Below are 15,607 nucleotides of genomic sequence, written 5' to 3'. Positions count from 1 at the left end.
AGGGTATGGGGGGTGCGCGGTGGGATGCGTGTATACAAGATGAAGAGCTGTAGCATTAAGAAGGAAATAAGATAGACCGTCCAATGCACACGATAATATTAATCGTAGATAGGCATAGGCATCAGTCTGTCAGCATTGAACAAGAAATTGTTGGCGATATCTTCGCCCTCTAGGAACCGCGTAGGATACAGCACTAGGAGACATATGACTTCAGTACGAGGTGCCATTTTATATGTCAGTTTTTGCTTACCAAGATGGCCACATAGTTCACGGAGTAGAGATTCCATCTCCTCTCTTTCCTGCCGCGTGAAAGGTGGTTCCCCTTTCTCAGGTTTCTTCACCTTCTCAGAAGGCCCCTGACCGTTTGGTACGGAGGGCTCCTTGTCGTCTCCGCTAGACCCCGTCTTGGAACAGGCTGCATCATCGTCATGTGGAGCCTTATCTTCTCCTTCCTCTTCAGGCGCGTCCATATCACCCGCTTCTGAAGGAACACGGGCAACAGGATCTGAAGAGGCGCCGTCTCTGGCCTTTGGAATGAAATAAGAATAATTGCAATAGAATAACGGAAATGCGCTAACCGGTTTGTTCAAGCGCTCGTGGTGAGCAACGAACTCGGTGTATTGTTTCCACGTAGCGACGAGATCGTCTGGAATTGCATGGAAGACTCTGCGGAAGATTTCCGTCTGGTGCGCCGTTAGACACACGCAGCGAGGAAAAAAATACAAAGACAAACATTGTGCACAGCGGATGCCACCCAGACATCTTTCCAAAAGGCGTCGCAGACTGGATCTTCAAAACCGTCCGGGTCGATCTTTGGCGTTGGTGTAGGCAAAGTCCATGGGTTATGTCCAAGCTTCGCTCCAAGGTGCCTCCTCAAGATTGAACGCACATGAGGTGCCCGCTTTTCTTCAGTATCAGCATCACTCTTGACTTCACTCGCATGCGGGGGTTGATCGTCCGCCTCCGGTTGGGCATCGGCAGGAGCACCACACAGCAGTCCAGTCTCATCGCGCAGATCACCCGACGAAGCACCTGCATCTTCCTTCGCCTCCTTCTCAATGTCTTCCTCAATAGGACTCCCATAAGCATGTTCGGCGGAAGGCCGGTGTTCCATGATCATCTGCTCTTCGAGAGTTGGAACGACGGAGCTCGTAAATCCTGGAACCTTTTCCCCGTCGCGCGTGAAAGTTTGGCGCTCATCTTGCAGGGACTTGTTTCCTGCCCTAGCATCAGGAAAGCCTTCAGGAGGACGACGTGATATGCTGGTTCTTTGCAAAACCTCGGCGAGATCCTTAGAACCAATATCGCTCGAACCGTGTACAACTTCGCATAGTATGTTAATATTTGGCTTAGGAAGAGCATAGCCGCTTACCTTGCTTGACTCCCTCTCCACCAAAACGAAGAAAGTTCATGGCACGACCCTCGCGTGCTGACTTCTTTGCTGTGACATCCTCCCGTCCATATTCCTGCTCTGCATCGGGGTCCCATTCGTGCTGCTGGTGCTCCTCCTTGGGAGGATCTTTCGCTAGCATATCTTGCTCGTCAATAGCGTCCACGTCTACGCCAACGTGCTCACGCATTAAGCGCACACGAAGTGTATGAGCAAACCGCCCAACTTTGAAAGGTTTACCAGCCATTGAACTACCAGGATTGAGCACAGAGAAAAGGGAATGAAGTGGTAACTCACCCGTCTATCATGTCAGTATCTCTAATAATAGCAGCTATTTCAGAGTCACGATCCCCCCGCTGAGATCGTTCATTGATGTTCGCACTTCCGATGATGACCAAACGGTCGTCGACAATGCAGACTTTGCCGTGGATGTAAACCTTGTGTCGAATCCTGTTTAGGGTGGTGTTTTAGTGAAAGGACGGAAACACGAACAAGTTCTGAGGTTAAGACATCTCCGCGGAGCTTTCCCCAGTTACGAAGCGAAAATACAGTGAAGTAGTTGTCCGGCTAAAGACGTTGCATTTGTCAATCGACCATGACTGGAGCAAGGAACAAAGCATACATCGATGTTTTCTCGACGCAAGCGAGCAAAAATTGAATTGGGGCCGCGACATATAGTTCGGTTTTGGCATTCAAGGATGATACGAACCTAAGGGTCAGACAACGGTGAGCTTCAATCACAGTGACGAGATTGAAAGCTACTTACGGAACTCGCATCAGTATGGTCGACAGGAAAGGGGAATCCGGGTAGAAGTGGAATGACGACACAGCATTTCCATGGAATACCCTCGCGATGGGCACGAATGATGCGATGCACTATAGCGTCGCCAATCTTGTTTTCGACGGTCACATCACCCACCACGGTCCTGTTCCACGGTCAGCAATGAATGATAAGTACATTCGGAGATCATTTCAACGTACGACGAGATGAAGAACTGATTCTCAATATAAACGAAATGCTCAGACATCTGGATAGCTATGATTTCATGAGCACAGTTCTGACCACATCCGCAAATGAACAAACCTTTCAAGTAGGCATTTTGTATCGAATGTTCAATTCTGTCCGGCGTGCCCAATGACCATGGACCAGCAGAACGGCAGATCTGCATTTCGCATGTTCCAGTAAGACCCAACTGGCCCAACTCTCCAGGCTTGAACTCAGGGGGTGGAAGGAGGAATGGCATGACGCGTGAATGGTTCTTGATGCGGAGTAGATAATTCCATCTGCAGAACGACTGATTAGAAACACGTCTCGCGCAGTCAACAAACAATCACCTTTGCACAAAATGACGTGCTACGTCTCGCGCTGGTTGCCCAAGAACTTGTAACCCCACATCGTGCCTAAATATGTGCTTTCAATCTCATGTGCCTCTGACTCCAGATAGACCACCAACCATGGCATGCGAGGAATTCTGGTGCGATCGTGCATATCTTCTTCAGGCTTATTGAGTGTGTGGAAGTCATTCATGCGACCGTTACTGTAATCCTTGCCTGACAATGATTTATGATAAAATTCAAACGAATGTTATGACAAGTCACTCACCAGGCCAAATTTCTTCTGCGCCCTCATCTCCTGGGTCGTCTGTGAGGACGTGTTGTGACGTATCCCATCTGAAGTGTACATTACCTTATAAAGTGAAGCACTTGGGAACAGCTTTGCGTACTTACCGTCCAAAGCATAGATCCAGGCCTCCCATGAAGGCGATAGTCTCATCAATGACACAGAGCTTCTCATGCTGGCAAAATCGGAGTTCACATGGTCTTTAAGCAAGAACACCAAACGACGAGCGTGATTGCCTTACATGGGCCCAATAGAAGGTACCTGTCTGGAAATGGGACGGAGATCGCTGGACCATGATGTTCGGATGTAACGATGTCATCCGCTGCTTGGTGTAGCTACGAACTAGTCAGTTTGCTGAATCGCCGTATGTACTTAGATAAGAGCTGCTTACTTGCTATCCGTAGGTGTCGTTCGATTAGACACCTCCTGACTACTCATTGTCAACAATACGCCAAAATGATGGCGGCGTATCCACTGACTAGACAATGATGTACACTTTAATGCCTTCCTTGGCCTTCCTTTCTAATAATCGATCCAATCGATATTTAGGCTTCCCGGGACGACGCAGCTGCAACTCTAGGTTGATGTCAATGAAGATTCTGAGGCTGATATGATAAAAATATACCAGGAGACAACCACCAATCGTGGATATAGATTACATCCCTTGCCAGAAGAATAGCACGAGAAAGATTCCAAAAGTAGTCACGCTTATGAGGAAAGTCAGTAACCTCATTGTTGAGTGTTTGGAGTTCATGCGTACACCATCAACGAGCCACTGAGCCGCAACATTCAATCGAATGGGGGAGAAGCTGTCAAACCGATTACGTCCGGTGTAGTGCGATGTCGCAGCAACCCTCTCAAGCGCCGCGATCCATTGCAGCATTTGTCGCTATCCACGGAAGTCAATTCGTGCGCGTAACGACATTCCTGTGACGTACTTCGCTTTTCGCATACAACTTGAGCCTCGTTTGTGAATTTTCGACGTAGAAAGTATGCTTTGAAACATCACTAGATTTCTTCTTCTTTGTCTTCTCGTCTTCGTCTTGTGCCTGGTTTTTGCTTGGTGCTTCCATCAAGGGATTGGTATTTGTGGATGGGTCTAACATGGGGGTTGGGGGACGCGACGATGTAGATGACGAGGATGAAGCTGTAGAGTTTGACCTTGGACGGGTGACGTCGCTTGGCCGTGTGAGATCGCTAGGCCGTGTAGATGCGCTTGAGCGTTCCACAGTGCCGTTGGCGTGGTGAGGATGAAGGACCTTGGAAAAGCGAGATCTGATAGAGCCCAATAGAGACACGCGATCACTAGTTGCGTGTTCTTCGCCGTCACCCTTATCCTTGACCTCCTCAGACTGTCGCTCGTGTTGTTCCCCTTGAAGAAGGTGCAAGCCTTGACGATAGTATCGCATAGGCCGTTCGATCTTGAAGTCGGGATCCAACATGAACACATCCCAGACAGAAGTCTGATTACGATGTTAGTGCATATAAAACAAACACAAGTCATGAGCTGTTCGCACCTGTCCTGGTTCTTCCACGGCGACGAGATAGCTCTCCCTGATAGAGCACCACTTCTGCTCTCTTTTCTCGCGCCGGCTTGCCGCTCTGCGTCCAAAGCCCGAAGGCTTATTACTAGTCACTGCCTCGACCCGGAGATATCCAGCCTTGTACTGTGCGCCTCCAGACTGCGCCAGAGAGATAGACAAAGCACTGATCTCCAGAAAACCAGCTAACCTGTTTGAAGCTGGATGAAACATCTATAATAAAGGAGGATCAATGAAGTAATGCAACAGATGAAGCAGATGTATTTACGACAGCTCTGACTAGACTAATAAGGTAGTCTTCCAGTGCCTCTCTCTGGAGACGAGCAAAATCAGCTCGCTTGACTTCCCCGCCTTTCTCGCGGCTCTCCTTTTTCAGGAATTTAAAGTACGGCAGACCTGACGGAGTATGATTAACTTGGCCATCTATGAACAGACCAATATACATACTTGTGCGAGGGAACTCAGGGAGATTGTCCACATTGCGATTGTAGGCATTCGAAACCGCATAGTGCGTGTGTAAAGAGAGAAAGTCGCGCAGTTGGCGATAAACAACCCACCGCGCGGCGCCATTGGCGTATTCACATTCTATGCGGAACACACTTTGGGTACCGTGTAAAGGATGAAGACTGTCGCTGATTCGGATGCGTAACCTATGCAAGAGCACTGGGACACGCCTACGATCCTTCTCGTCGCGCTCAAACCAGAGCCGTAACATAAGAGTAGAAAGTCCACCTGCGATTAGCTCGTCGGTGATGTTTACACCTGTGGGTGCAACAGTGGAGGATTGAGCTTCTTTCTGCGCCTGTGAAGTTACGGTGGGGATCAAGAAACGCAAACGGTTCCATTTGGCCGTCGTACTACCCGACTTGCTTGTGCCATCGTCCTTCTCTTTTTCCGTACCTCCAGAATTCTTGTGCGGCAAAGATATGCTACGCACGATACGAGATCCGGATGAAGGCTGCTGGTACGAAGGCGACGCAGAGCGCAGCCCCACTAGTCTGTCAGAATCATCTGCGGAAACCTGTGAGCCCTTGCGACCCTCCTGCGATTCCCAGCTAAAGGTCTGCTTCTCCTCGTAAGGTGAGTCAGTCAGATGCTCTGGACGCCATTTGGACTTCCAGTCATCCCAGATACTAGTATCTTTCCTCTTTCCTCTTCTCTCAGCGATGTCCTTTTCGCGCTCTTTCTTTTCTGCCTCTGTGTATTCTAGCGCACCACGAAAGTGTGACTCTCTGGGAGTATAGTCATATGCATAAGGGTCTTCCTCGTCTGCGTGCTGAGGTGAAGTAATAGGAACTTCCTGGATCTCACCATTTTCGTACCCAGAGTTTGAGCGAGATGAAGAGGTCGGGCGGGGTTGATTGTATGTGTACGAGAGGGAACGAGGGGGACCTGTCCTCGTGGCGGGGGTGAGAGCGGGTGAGCCCTTATAAGAGTGGGTTGATCTACGGGAGTGTACCGATTTGCGAGAATTTATGTTGGGAGATCCGGGGGAGCTAATGATAGGGGATACGGGAGCAGCGCCGCTGTTTGGCGAGGCGTCCTGTGCAGTAACCTTCGGAGAATGGGGCTCACGTCTGCTGTCGGGTGCAGCGACGTCATGAACAACGTCGCCCAACGGAGAAGGCATGAATATTGCCTGAACGCAGAAGGGAAGAGTGAGGTAGAGTACAAAGGGGTGGAAGGAGTGACGAGACTAGATGAAAATACGATGGACGCTGAAAGAGGGTGTTGGAAGTAAGTGTGGTAAAGTGGTTTCCCCGCAAGCGCGATTTGGCGACGTCATTGTCATTCGGATTTTGAACTGCCGCTCTGCTCAAAGCGCTCAAAACCGACCTACAATTCTTCAATGAAGCTCTATCGCAGTGCGTACACATCTACATAAAACTGTCGTTCGCGTATACACACCTTGCGCGAGCTCCGCTGTGCTCTGTCCCCGAACTCAAATCAGGTTAGTGTTCAAGTTAGCTTTTTCTTACAAGTAGGCTTGTGTGTTGGCTGTATATGAAAACGTGAATGAGAGGGGCTCAATGAAGCGCGGGGGACCAACTATCTTGCATCACAGTAACGAGCTAGTTCGAACCTGGGCTCGAATGGGAAATCACAAGGACACTCGATCGCAAATAAACATGAAGTTGTGCACCTGGAGCACATAGGGTCCGGCTTTTTCGCAAGCGAACAATGTCTGACGTTTTTCTGTTTACCAGCCAGCCAACCGTCTGTCTCTGGCCTATGTTTCATACTGCCGATCACTTTGTCACGAAGACCTGCGGGGGGAGTTTCCACAGGTCTGAGGCCTACGATACATTGTCGATCCGTTCGAGCTCCCCGAGGGAGAAAGTTGTCGGCCTTGGCGTGAAATACAGACGGTGCCATACTTTTCTCTGGTGCTTCCATATTGTTAAGGAACTCAGCAAGGAGAGCTCTCGGCAAGAGGGCTGAGAACGCAGAATACAGTACAAGCTTTTTATCACTATCATGTCATTGAGCGGTCGCCGCGAGATTTGATGAAGTTGTCATAATCGTGATGAAGGTGACTTTCGCAAACTCCTTCAATGAATCAGCAAGATAGCTCGTCGGATCCAGACGGGGTGCTCACGACAAGCGGTATCACCAAAGCACATCACCAACAAAAACCGGGTCAGACCCTGTGCAGTGAGCAAAATCGAGGTCAATCCATTCTCGAACTTGGTCAATAGCTACCTTGCGTGCGGCGAAGTCATCACCCAGCCCAGGTATGCCAACAGGCTGCCCCCGAGACTTTCCCAGAATGCTGCACTGGTAAACACCAAATCTGCAGGATGTAGCTCGCCTGCGCGATGACGACTGAGGAGACGTGTATTTCAGACTACTTACAAGCCCCATTGGATCAGTTTCGTAGTAGCGCAGACGCTAGAATGATCAACGAGGGTACGAGGGTCGGAACTGATCGCGGAAGTTAATCCTGGGGCGATATCGTAGAGAAACATACAGCAGAAACAGAAAAGCCGCAAAAGTATAAGGATTCCTACCAGGCTCCCTGGCTTGAATAATTTGATCACACCACGCCAGACAATTTGTCCGCCAATGTACTTTGTCTCCGTATAAACCTCCATGAATTCAACCCAGAAAGAATATACCTGCTGGATTGAGAGATCGGATCATCGAGCGATATCGCGCAGATACTTGTTTGCGGGGCAAGTCAATCACAGAAGACGTACGTACATTGAGCATTGATCAAACACGCTTGACTAACTCGGCTGCTGCTCGCCCTGCCTTCCTTCCGAATACTGCACCAGCAGTCAAACCACTGCCACCAGGATAATTACCATACCATAAACCCCCTACCATTTCTCCCGTACAAAATAGACCTTCGATCTCCTTACCAGTATCGTCAAGAACACCCGCAGTCGTAGAATCAATAGCTACGCCGCCGAAGGTGAAGGTGATGCCACAAGCAACTTTGACCGCCAGGAATGGCGCTTTGTCAATGGTCAATGCCCAGTTGGACTTCGGAAGCGGAAGGTCCTTTGTCGATAGACCGTCCTTCGCGGCAGGATTCCATTCGGGGACAGCATGCAATGATCGGAAGGCTGTCACCGAGGCATTGTATGAGCGCACTGTGTGAACGAACGACTGCACGTCCTCCAAGCCCTTTACTTCCAACTTCGCCGCTAGTTCCTCCAGCGAATCCGCCCAAATCTTCTCGACAATGCCGTCGCTATATTCTTCTTTCCTCAACCAGTTGGTGACCTGAGAGTCCCAAACTTGGAACGCATATCCACCTGGCTGGCGAAGGATCTCTTTCCCGAACTTGGCGTAAGTAAAATTGCGAAGGTCTTCTCCTTCGTTGACGAAGCGACGTCCAAGGGAGTTGATCATGAGACCGAGCGGATATCCAGACTTTGTGAATTGATTACTGAGCACTCGATCACCAGCGTCAGGACTCGCGTTGGCATCCCAGCAGGTGCTGTGACAACCTTGCCAGTCGCCGGAAAGTTTTGCGCCTACCGCTTTTGCCATAAAGATACCATCGCCGGTGTTGTATGGAGTTCCACGCACCTGAGAGAAAGGATGAAACGTGAAACAAGCCATGGATAGATCTAGCCGACTCACCCTCGCGTTATCCCAACCGTGACCAAGATGCTTCGCGCGCAGTTGTGCACTCGATTCATACCCTCCTGACGCTAGTATTACTGCCTTTGATTTCAGAATTTGCTTCTCTCCACTTCTCTCCACCTCCACCCCCTTGACTATACTATCTTCAATCAGAAGCTTCAAAGCAGGCGTCTCAAACCAGGATTCCACCCCCGCATTTCGGAGAGCTGTCTGATGTGCTCGAATCAGGCCCTTTCCTCCATCGTCTGTGCTCAAAGCCATCCCACCCCAAAACTTTTGCCTCCCATTCACTTCGTACGCCTGTCGATTGAACGATAAAGTGAACGGGATTCCAAATTTTGCCAACCAAGTGATGGCATCTCTCGAACCATCGACCACCGCTTTCACCAACTGCATGTCACTTTTCCCGTCTGATATTCTGACGATGTCGTTGGCAAAGTCCTCCTCGGAGTAAGGGTCAATGTCTGTCCTCAACGCCAATTCTGGAGAAACACCAGGGACGACGGAGAGGAGATCGGAAAGGCCACCGTGAACGGTACGAAAAGCTCCTGCGGTGAAGTACCCGTTACCGCCAGCCCATTCCTCGGGACATTTGTCTATCACGACCACACGCTTGCAGCCATGCTCGACAGCAGAAAGCGCTGCACAGCAGCCCGCATTGCCTGAGCCGATGACGATGCAGTCGAAAGTTATTGGAGACATTCAGATACGGGTGGGTGCAATGGGAAGGAACCGAAACTCACCACGGTCACCATCGACTGTCTTTATATGTGGTAGGTGTGCGCACGAGTCATTTGTTTCTGGGCAAGTCAGATGGTCTTTGTATTCCAGTTGAGTGGTCACAATTTTGATTTAATAGTTTCGAGAAAGGCTGTTAGATGACAAAAATTCGTATACGGATCTTTAGGTGTCCAGAAGCGTCCAGATCAGTATAAAAAATGACGGCTGCCCAGGTGCGGCTGACGTCATTTGCTACCAATCGGGCAGCTGCTCATTTGCCGCAATTATCGTTTCAAATTGGGCCGTTCATCTGGAAGGAAGAGACTTATACACTCCATTTTCAATCGCACACAGAGTGTTTGTGTTCGTTCGTCTAGGGTATCCCATTGGCAGTGCCACTGCTTCTTGACCAAGGTATTCTATAACTCTACAGACCGTGTTCAAGGGTTCACGGCTACGTAACCACCGTCAACTACAATCTCCTGGCCGTTTGTGTAGCACCCAGCAAGAGAGGATAAATAGATGACTGTTCCAGCTATCTCGCCAGGCCTGCGGTTGTGATCAATATCTCACGACAAACGAATCTTATTAACGACAGACTTACGTCCCAGATCTAGCAGCAGGTACAGGCACAACACTCTGCGCAATCTTTGCGACTGCCTCAGGACCTTCAATGGCGTCGAACGTCATCTCGGAGGCGTATACACCTGGAGCAATAGCGTTCACGCGGACAGGAATGCCCTTCAGCGCAAATTCAGTGGCCATCATCTTGGTGAGATGAGATGCGGCTGCTTTAGAACTGTTATAGCAGAACTTTTCACGCAAGGAGGGCAGAAGTCAATTTACAAGAATGAAAGTCATGTAAATGCTGACTGACATGGCCCTGAGCTAGGCTGATGACGCCGCTTATGCTTGTGATGTTGATCACGCTGGCAGTATAACCTGGGATATCTTTGCTGCCATTGTCAAGCAGACCAAGGAAGGCGGTTGTCACATAGTAGACAGAGGAGGTGTTGATGCTATAGAGCGAACTCCATGCGTTAAATCCGGCATCATTGAAGAGAGCATTTCCCAAAGTTTCCGCGTCCTTGTGCTCTGGGGCTTGAAGATTGTTAAGGAAGGGTGTGGTGGGCCCTACTGCACCAGCACTGCGTAAAATGAAGTAGCTGTTCGTGATGTCTGCGTGACTCCTTACTTGTTGACCAAGATGTGAAGTTTGCCATCGGCTTGCTGGATGACTTTCTTGGCCTCCAAAATGCTATCCCGATCTGTCACATCCATCGACAGTCTTTTTTCAAGTATCAGAAGTTATGTACACTAACATGAGCATTAGACGTACGCGATGATAGTGCCCGGACCCTGAGACCTCCACTCGTCTGCAACCTTCTGTACAACGTCCTTACGACGGCTCGCAATATAAACCTGTAAGCATATGTAAGAAACTACGACTATTTTCAATGATTCTTCATGCCTTGGCACCGTTTGTCGCCAGTCCGCTCGCTATCATCAAACCGATGCCAGTTCCACCTCCAGTGACAAGCGCAACACGACCAGTGAGATCGAAAATCGTCTCAGACCTAAGAATGGACGAAGACATTTCGGTTACTATGTCTGAAGATGTGTAAACGACACGGAGAGTAAGAGCGATAGATTATCGGGGGAATTCATGTTTTGCCTCTCATTCCCATCGTGACTGCACAAACGATTGCAGCGGCCCGGCAGTTCCTGAATGAGGGCCGTGGGATTATGTTCCCAAGTATGTGGGCGGCACACGGTCATTCAGAACCATCGAGTCCGCGCCACGCACCTCGGCCCTCAACACACTCGCTACATATCGTCCTACGACACTGGCCGATATGGACGAGACAGAAGCGCTAGAGGCTTTGTCAAATCTGCTCACTGACCTTTCCGCAAATCCCTATGATATCTCCCTCCATGCTCGCCATATTGGCTTGGCGTCCGCAGCAAGCATGGAGGATCAGGAGCACCTGGCTCGCGAAATGATGGTGGCTTATTGGGCTGCCGGGGATGAAGTTTGGCTTCCTCTCATAGAAGCCAAGGAGAAAACTGTTGATTTGGGGTCTCGGGAAGGGGTGCAAGAGGTGCTAGATTTGTATAACAAGGCAGAGGACGATTATTTGTGTGCGTTTTTCACCTTTAGATTGTTGTGGCTTTGTTTATTTGTATTCTAGCTATACCCCTCCTTCGCAAACATATTGGCTTTCTCATCGAACAACATGCCTCTCTTTCTGAGTCTGGTGTGAAGCTAAGCGATGGTCAGGACGAGGATGAGTTACTTTCCACGTCATGGACGCGCAAATCTCTCGCTTCAGTGGTCTCCAAAGGTTCGGCTCACCTTACCAAGGTTCGTTCTTTTGTGCATGATCGACGGATATCTGAATTTTCGCCAGGGTCACGAATTATGGGAGGCTCAACGTGACTGGGAACTCGAAATGCTAGAGGTCGCGCCTGCGGAGGAGCGGTAACATTGTTCACAAACTATCGTTTGTCGTGAACTCACCTATTTCCATTGTGCAAGGCCGGCTTTGGTCGCGTGGATTGACGAATTGCATCTGAAGCACCTGCAACAACCCCATTCAAGTGTGTCAAATCGAAGTAATCATCCTCACTATCCCTAATCCCCTCCTAGATCACGAAGAGACTTTTCAATCATACTCCTCCTTCACTACTAACCAAAAGCCACCATCAGAGTATGAATCACTTCTCGTATCCGCATCTAAATATCGTTCCAAGGCCGTTAAAGCTTACGAGTGGAGAGAAAAGTATGAGACATCATTGGTAGGTCATATGCACCAAAAAGATCACATCAGCGATTCACCAATACCGACAGTCTCAAGCCGGCTATTCGCTTGCAGCTTATAATTACTACATCGACTATGAACGCCGGCCCAGGAAACCTGATTTAGCGATGTTCTCAGGGATATGTGAAAGAGCAATTGCGGACGCCGCCAAACAGCGTTTTGCTGGAGTAGCGGACGCTGAACCAGCCCTCGTCACATTCTGGATTGGATATATTGACACTACTGTCAGCAATCTAGCCTGTATACTCACCTTCCATGACATTGATATAATGTATCTGTCATACAGCGTCAACACCACGGGGATGACCGCCTGCAATTGAAGATCTTTCAGCGCGCCGTGAAGAGCGTCCCACGCTCGGGAGAGATATGGGCTCGCTACATCCGTTTCTTGGTGCGTACAAGACCTTATCATGCTCTCGGTGCTAGATTTGAATCAGAGCTATATCAGGAATCTAACGAAGAGTTGATCGACAATGGTGAGGCCGAGCCGGTTGCAGGTGAATCATGGTCATGTCTTTCCCAAAACCATCTCCTCATCCCAATCCAAGCTTTGTATGACAAGGCCATTGCAACAGGTTTGTTCCAGACGGACCCTGAGCAATTTGTCCCACTCGTGTTGGCACGAGCCGGGTATGAAAAACGGAGCATAACATCTTTGGAAGCTTGTGCGTTGCACAAGATCTCAATAACATCGAGGCACTGACACTACACTTGTAAATAGCAGAGGACGGTGCAGAAGCTCTATCTAATCTATTCCAAATCTTGGAATCTGGTATACAATCTGTCAGGACTGGTGAGTGGGGGAAACTATTCGTTTGAGTACGGACGATTGCTTAGCGTTCTCGTCGTGCTGTAATGCACAATCATAGCATCAGAAGCTGGTGATCCTCGATTCAGGATTGAGAAATTCCTAGTGGAGCTGGTGCGTTCAACCTGTGTTTATCTTTGTGCGTCATATCATCATGAGCCTCCTAATGAGCCTCCTATCATCAGCGAAATGATGTTGGTGATCATAAGGATGCGATAAACGTCTGGGCAGAGACTGCAAAGCACTACAAAACAAGCTATCTGGCTTGGACAGCTTACACAGACGAGTTAATGTGCGACATCTCATCCTAATCTCATGAGTAGTATACATTGATGCCTAAAATTCTAGAAAACAAAGCGACTATGCAACTGCACGGACTGTGTTCGATCGCATATCTACTTCTAATATTGATTGGCCAGAAGCTGTTTGGGAAGCTTGGGAATCTATGGAGCACGCTCGCGGTTCAGTATTCTCTCTGGAAAAATGTCTTGATAAGGTAGCCACAGCGCGCACGCAAGTGAATACAAAGCGTGTGAAGGTGACTTCATTGCCGATTCTTACATGCTCATCAAGCAATCTGATGTCTCTGCACAGGAAGCACAAAAGGCGCAGAAACAGTCCATGCAGATGGCCGCGGAACAGCATGCGACAGATACCCATATTCCGGTGTCGAGACAGAATGGAGATCATGAAGCTCCCATGGATGTCGACAGTATACCATCAGCTACGACAAGTTTGAAAAGAAAGGCTGAAGACGTAATCAGTGCCGAGGGGAGCAAGAAAACCAAGATCGGTAAGTGGTAGATGATGAGTATCATTAGAGCCGAGTTAATCGTACAGATTAGAATCCTCGCAAGCACTCAAAAGGTGGGCGTTAATCTTTTCTACCTCACAACATCGAACCATAACAGCGCTCTTCATCTCAGAGACCGAGAAAACAGCACTGTCTTTGTTGCAAATCTACCTGTAGAGACAACAGAGGATGATCTCGTAAAGTTGTTCAAGGACGTACGTATCATCTTTCGTTTCTCACACTCAGCCGTTTTCAATCTTCATTACAAGTGCGGTAACGTTCGTGAGGTGAAGACCACTCATTTGCCGAATATGCTTGTGGCAACTATCGAGTTCATCAACCGAGAAAGCGTTCCAGCTGCACTAACTAAGGATAAGAAACGCCTGCATGACGTAGAGATTGCAGTTCATCTTGCTTGGCAGTCAACATTATACGTGACGAACTTTCCGGAAAAAGTTGACGACGAATTCATCCGAAACTTGTTTGGAAAGGTGAGTATATGCAGGCTGAGGATAATCCATTCTGTCATTCACCAGCCACTTTTCAGTATGGTCTTGTCTTCGATGTCCGCTGGCCGAGTAAGAAGTTTAAGAGTACTCGACGGTTCTGCTATGTTCAGTTTACTTCGCCAGTAAGCCCATATCTTGAGTATCAAAATGAGTATTCACGTTTATTGCCTCTGCTGCATCAGGCATCGGCCAACGACGCACTGACTCTTCATAATCACGAGTTAGAACCAGATCTGAAATTAAACGTTTACATCTCTAATCCAGAGCGGAAGAAGGATCGCAGCGACGTCAGTGCAAACGCGAGAGAGGTCTACGTGGCAGGTCTGAGCAGATTTGTAACAGATGAAGATCTCAAGAAATTCTTCAAAGCTGTACGCTCCTTGTGCTTTGTGCATGGTATCGAGGACTCGCTTATTTTCACTACAGTATGGGCCTATCAAAGATATTCGAATGGCAACAGATCCTGAGGGCCACTCAAAAGGCTTCGCGTTTGTGGAATTCGAAGAAGAAGTGAGTTCATTCGTGACCCGTCAAGAGTGCACATAATGACAGGTTTTTGCCAATGAAGAAAGATGCAATCACTGCACTGGATGCGAACAACTACGAGTTGAAAAAGCGGAGGATTGCAGTGACATTAGCAGATACTCGAGTGCGGTCTCGCAAACGGTGCGTCAAATATGGTAAGGTTGTCCAAGAAGGTTGATCCTTAATTTTTACCAGCGAGCCTGAAAGCGGTTTGGGGAAGCGTGCAGATATGCGTACTCGATCTCTACGCATCCACAATTTACCTCCAGGAACACAAGAAGGCCTCCTCCAACAAGTCCTCGAGAAGCGTGCCCAAATCTCTCGAGTGGAAGTTCTCGTGGAGAAGAACGAGGCTGTGGTTGAATTTCAAAATGTCGCGGTAAGTACTTAGTCAAAGTATATATATCCGTGGCTCATGCACTTTCAGGATGCTGGAAAGCTGCTATTGGACCCAGAACCAATCGTGTTCAAAGGGGTCACGTTAAAGCTCTCTGAAGAGGGTACTTCACATTCTGGCGCTGCACCCAGCGGATTATTTGTACCAAGGGCTGCGAAATCAAGACCGAAGGCGAAATTGGGGCAGATGCGAAAACTTGTCGCTCCCACGTCATCAGAAGTTCCCACATTGTCAGATTCTCAGTCGAAGAAAGGGCAAGACGATTTCAGGAAGATGCTGGCTAGCGGAAAGTGATTGAGTTTTTGCATTGATATGTACTGTAGTTTGTCATACTGCACCTGCTGTAACTTAGTACAAACAGCGATAGTCCCTCTACCCCTAAA

General features: G+C 48.8%; 4 protein-coding genes across 4 annotated transcripts; 1 reads left to right on the top strand and 3 right to left on the bottom strand.

Annotated features, from left to right (window-relative positions):
• Positions 1-98: 98 nt before the first annotated feature.
• HETIRDRAFT_317271 (uncharacterized protein) lies at positions 99-5,402 on the bottom strand (the record flags this gene model as incomplete). Its single annotated transcript, XM_009548094.1, has 25 exons — positions 99-193; positions 251-452; positions 579-683; positions 734-1,323; positions 1,421-1,641; positions 1,688-1,827; positions 1,883-1,957; positions 2,013-2,099; positions 2,157-2,316; positions 2,372-2,426; positions 2,475-2,674; positions 2,726-2,791; positions 2,845-2,941; positions 2,994-3,061; positions 3,119-3,186; positions 3,253-3,346; positions 3,403-3,441; positions 3,491-3,587; positions 3,637-3,718; positions 3,772-3,900; positions 3,950-4,158; positions 4,342-4,474; positions 4,529-4,765; positions 4,821-4,948; positions 5,000-5,402. Coding segments are annotated over 25 exons (3,780 nt in total), but the record flags the coding sequence as incomplete, so codon positions are not given.
• A 2,366-nt stretch (positions 5,403-7,768) lies between these two features.
• HETIRDRAFT_417853 (uncharacterized protein) lies at positions 7,769-9,352 on the bottom strand (the record flags this gene model as incomplete). Its single annotated transcript, XM_009548093.1, has 2 exons — positions 7,769-8,593; positions 8,648-9,352. The coding sequence occupies 2 exons, from the start codon at positions 9,350-9,352 to the stop codon at positions 7,769-7,771; spliced, it is 1,530 nt and encodes a 509-aa protein (XP_009546388.1).
• Positions 9,353-9,736: 384 nt separating this feature from the next.
• Positions 9,737-11,024, bottom strand: HETIRDRAFT_444923 (uncharacterized protein). Its single transcript, XM_009548092.1, has 6 exons — positions 10,842-11,024; positions 10,710-10,792; positions 10,566-10,658; positions 10,248-10,518; positions 9,975-10,183; positions 9,737-9,919 (listed from the first exon to the last, which is right to left on the bottom strand). Exons 1-6 carry the CDS (start codon positions 10,965-10,967, stop codon positions 9,811-9,813), a joined length of 891 nt encoding a protein of 296 aa, XP_009546387.1. The 5' UTR covers positions 10,968-11,024; the 3' UTR covers positions 9,737-9,810.
• A 187-nt stretch (positions 11,025-11,211) lies between these two features.
• Positions 11,212-15,604, top strand: HETIRDRAFT_384221 (uncharacterized protein). Its single transcript, XM_009548091.1, has 21 exons — positions 11,212-11,512; positions 11,563-11,735; positions 11,782-11,852; positions 11,910-11,971; positions 12,021-12,169; positions 12,222-12,416; positions 12,479-12,583; positions 12,641-12,857; positions 12,914-12,985; positions 13,062-13,114; positions 13,186-13,292; positions 13,349-13,538; positions 13,595-13,793; positions 13,846-13,867; positions 13,927-14,008; positions 14,063-14,284; positions 14,341-14,673; positions 14,729-14,812; positions 14,871-14,968; positions 15,023-15,206; positions 15,255-15,604. The coding sequence occupies exons 1-21, from the start codon at positions 11,227-11,229 to the stop codon at positions 15,516-15,518; spliced, it is 3,168 nt and encodes a 1,055-aa protein (XP_009546386.1). The 5' UTR covers positions 11,212-11,226; the 3' UTR covers positions 15,519-15,604.
• The last annotated feature ends 3 nt before the right edge of the window (positions 15,605-15,607 follow it).

Source organism: Heterobasidion irregulare, assembly GCF_000320585.1.
Source record: "Heterobasidion irregulare TC 32-1 unplaced genomic scaffold scaffold_05, whole genome shotgun sequence".
In the NCBI taxonomy this organism is placed as follows: domain Eukaryota; kingdom Fungi; phylum Basidiomycota; class Agaricomycetes; order Russulales; family Bondarzewiaceae; genus Heterobasidion; species Heterobasidion irregulare.
This window is presented reverse-complemented; position numbering and strand designations above follow the sequence as displayed.

Coding starts and splice junctions, on each gene's coding strand:
- HETIRDRAFT_384221 (XM_009548091.1), top strand. CDS start 11,227: ATGGACGAGACAGAAGCGCTAGAGGCTTTGTCAAATCTGCTCACTGAC. Junction 13,868..13,926: donor TCCTCGCAAGCACTCAAAAG/GTGGGCGTTAAT, acceptor TCTTCATCTCAG/AGACCGAGAAAACAGCACTG. Junction 14,674..14,728: donor TCAAGAAATTCTTCAAAGCT/GTACGCTCCTTG, acceptor TTTTCACTACAG/TATGGGCCTATCAAAGATAT.
- HETIRDRAFT_444923 (XM_009548092.1), bottom strand. CDS start 10,967: ATGTCTTCGTCCATTCTTAGGTCTGAGACGATTTTCGATCTCACTGGT. Junction 10,659..10,709: donor GGTCCGGGCACTATCATCGC/GTACGTCTAATG, acceptor ACTTGAAAAAAG/ACTGTCGATGGATGTGACAG. Junction 9,920..9,974: donor CCTGCTGCTAGATCTGGGAC/GTAAGTCTGTCG, acceptor TCACAACCGCAG/GCCTGGCGAGATAGCTGGAA.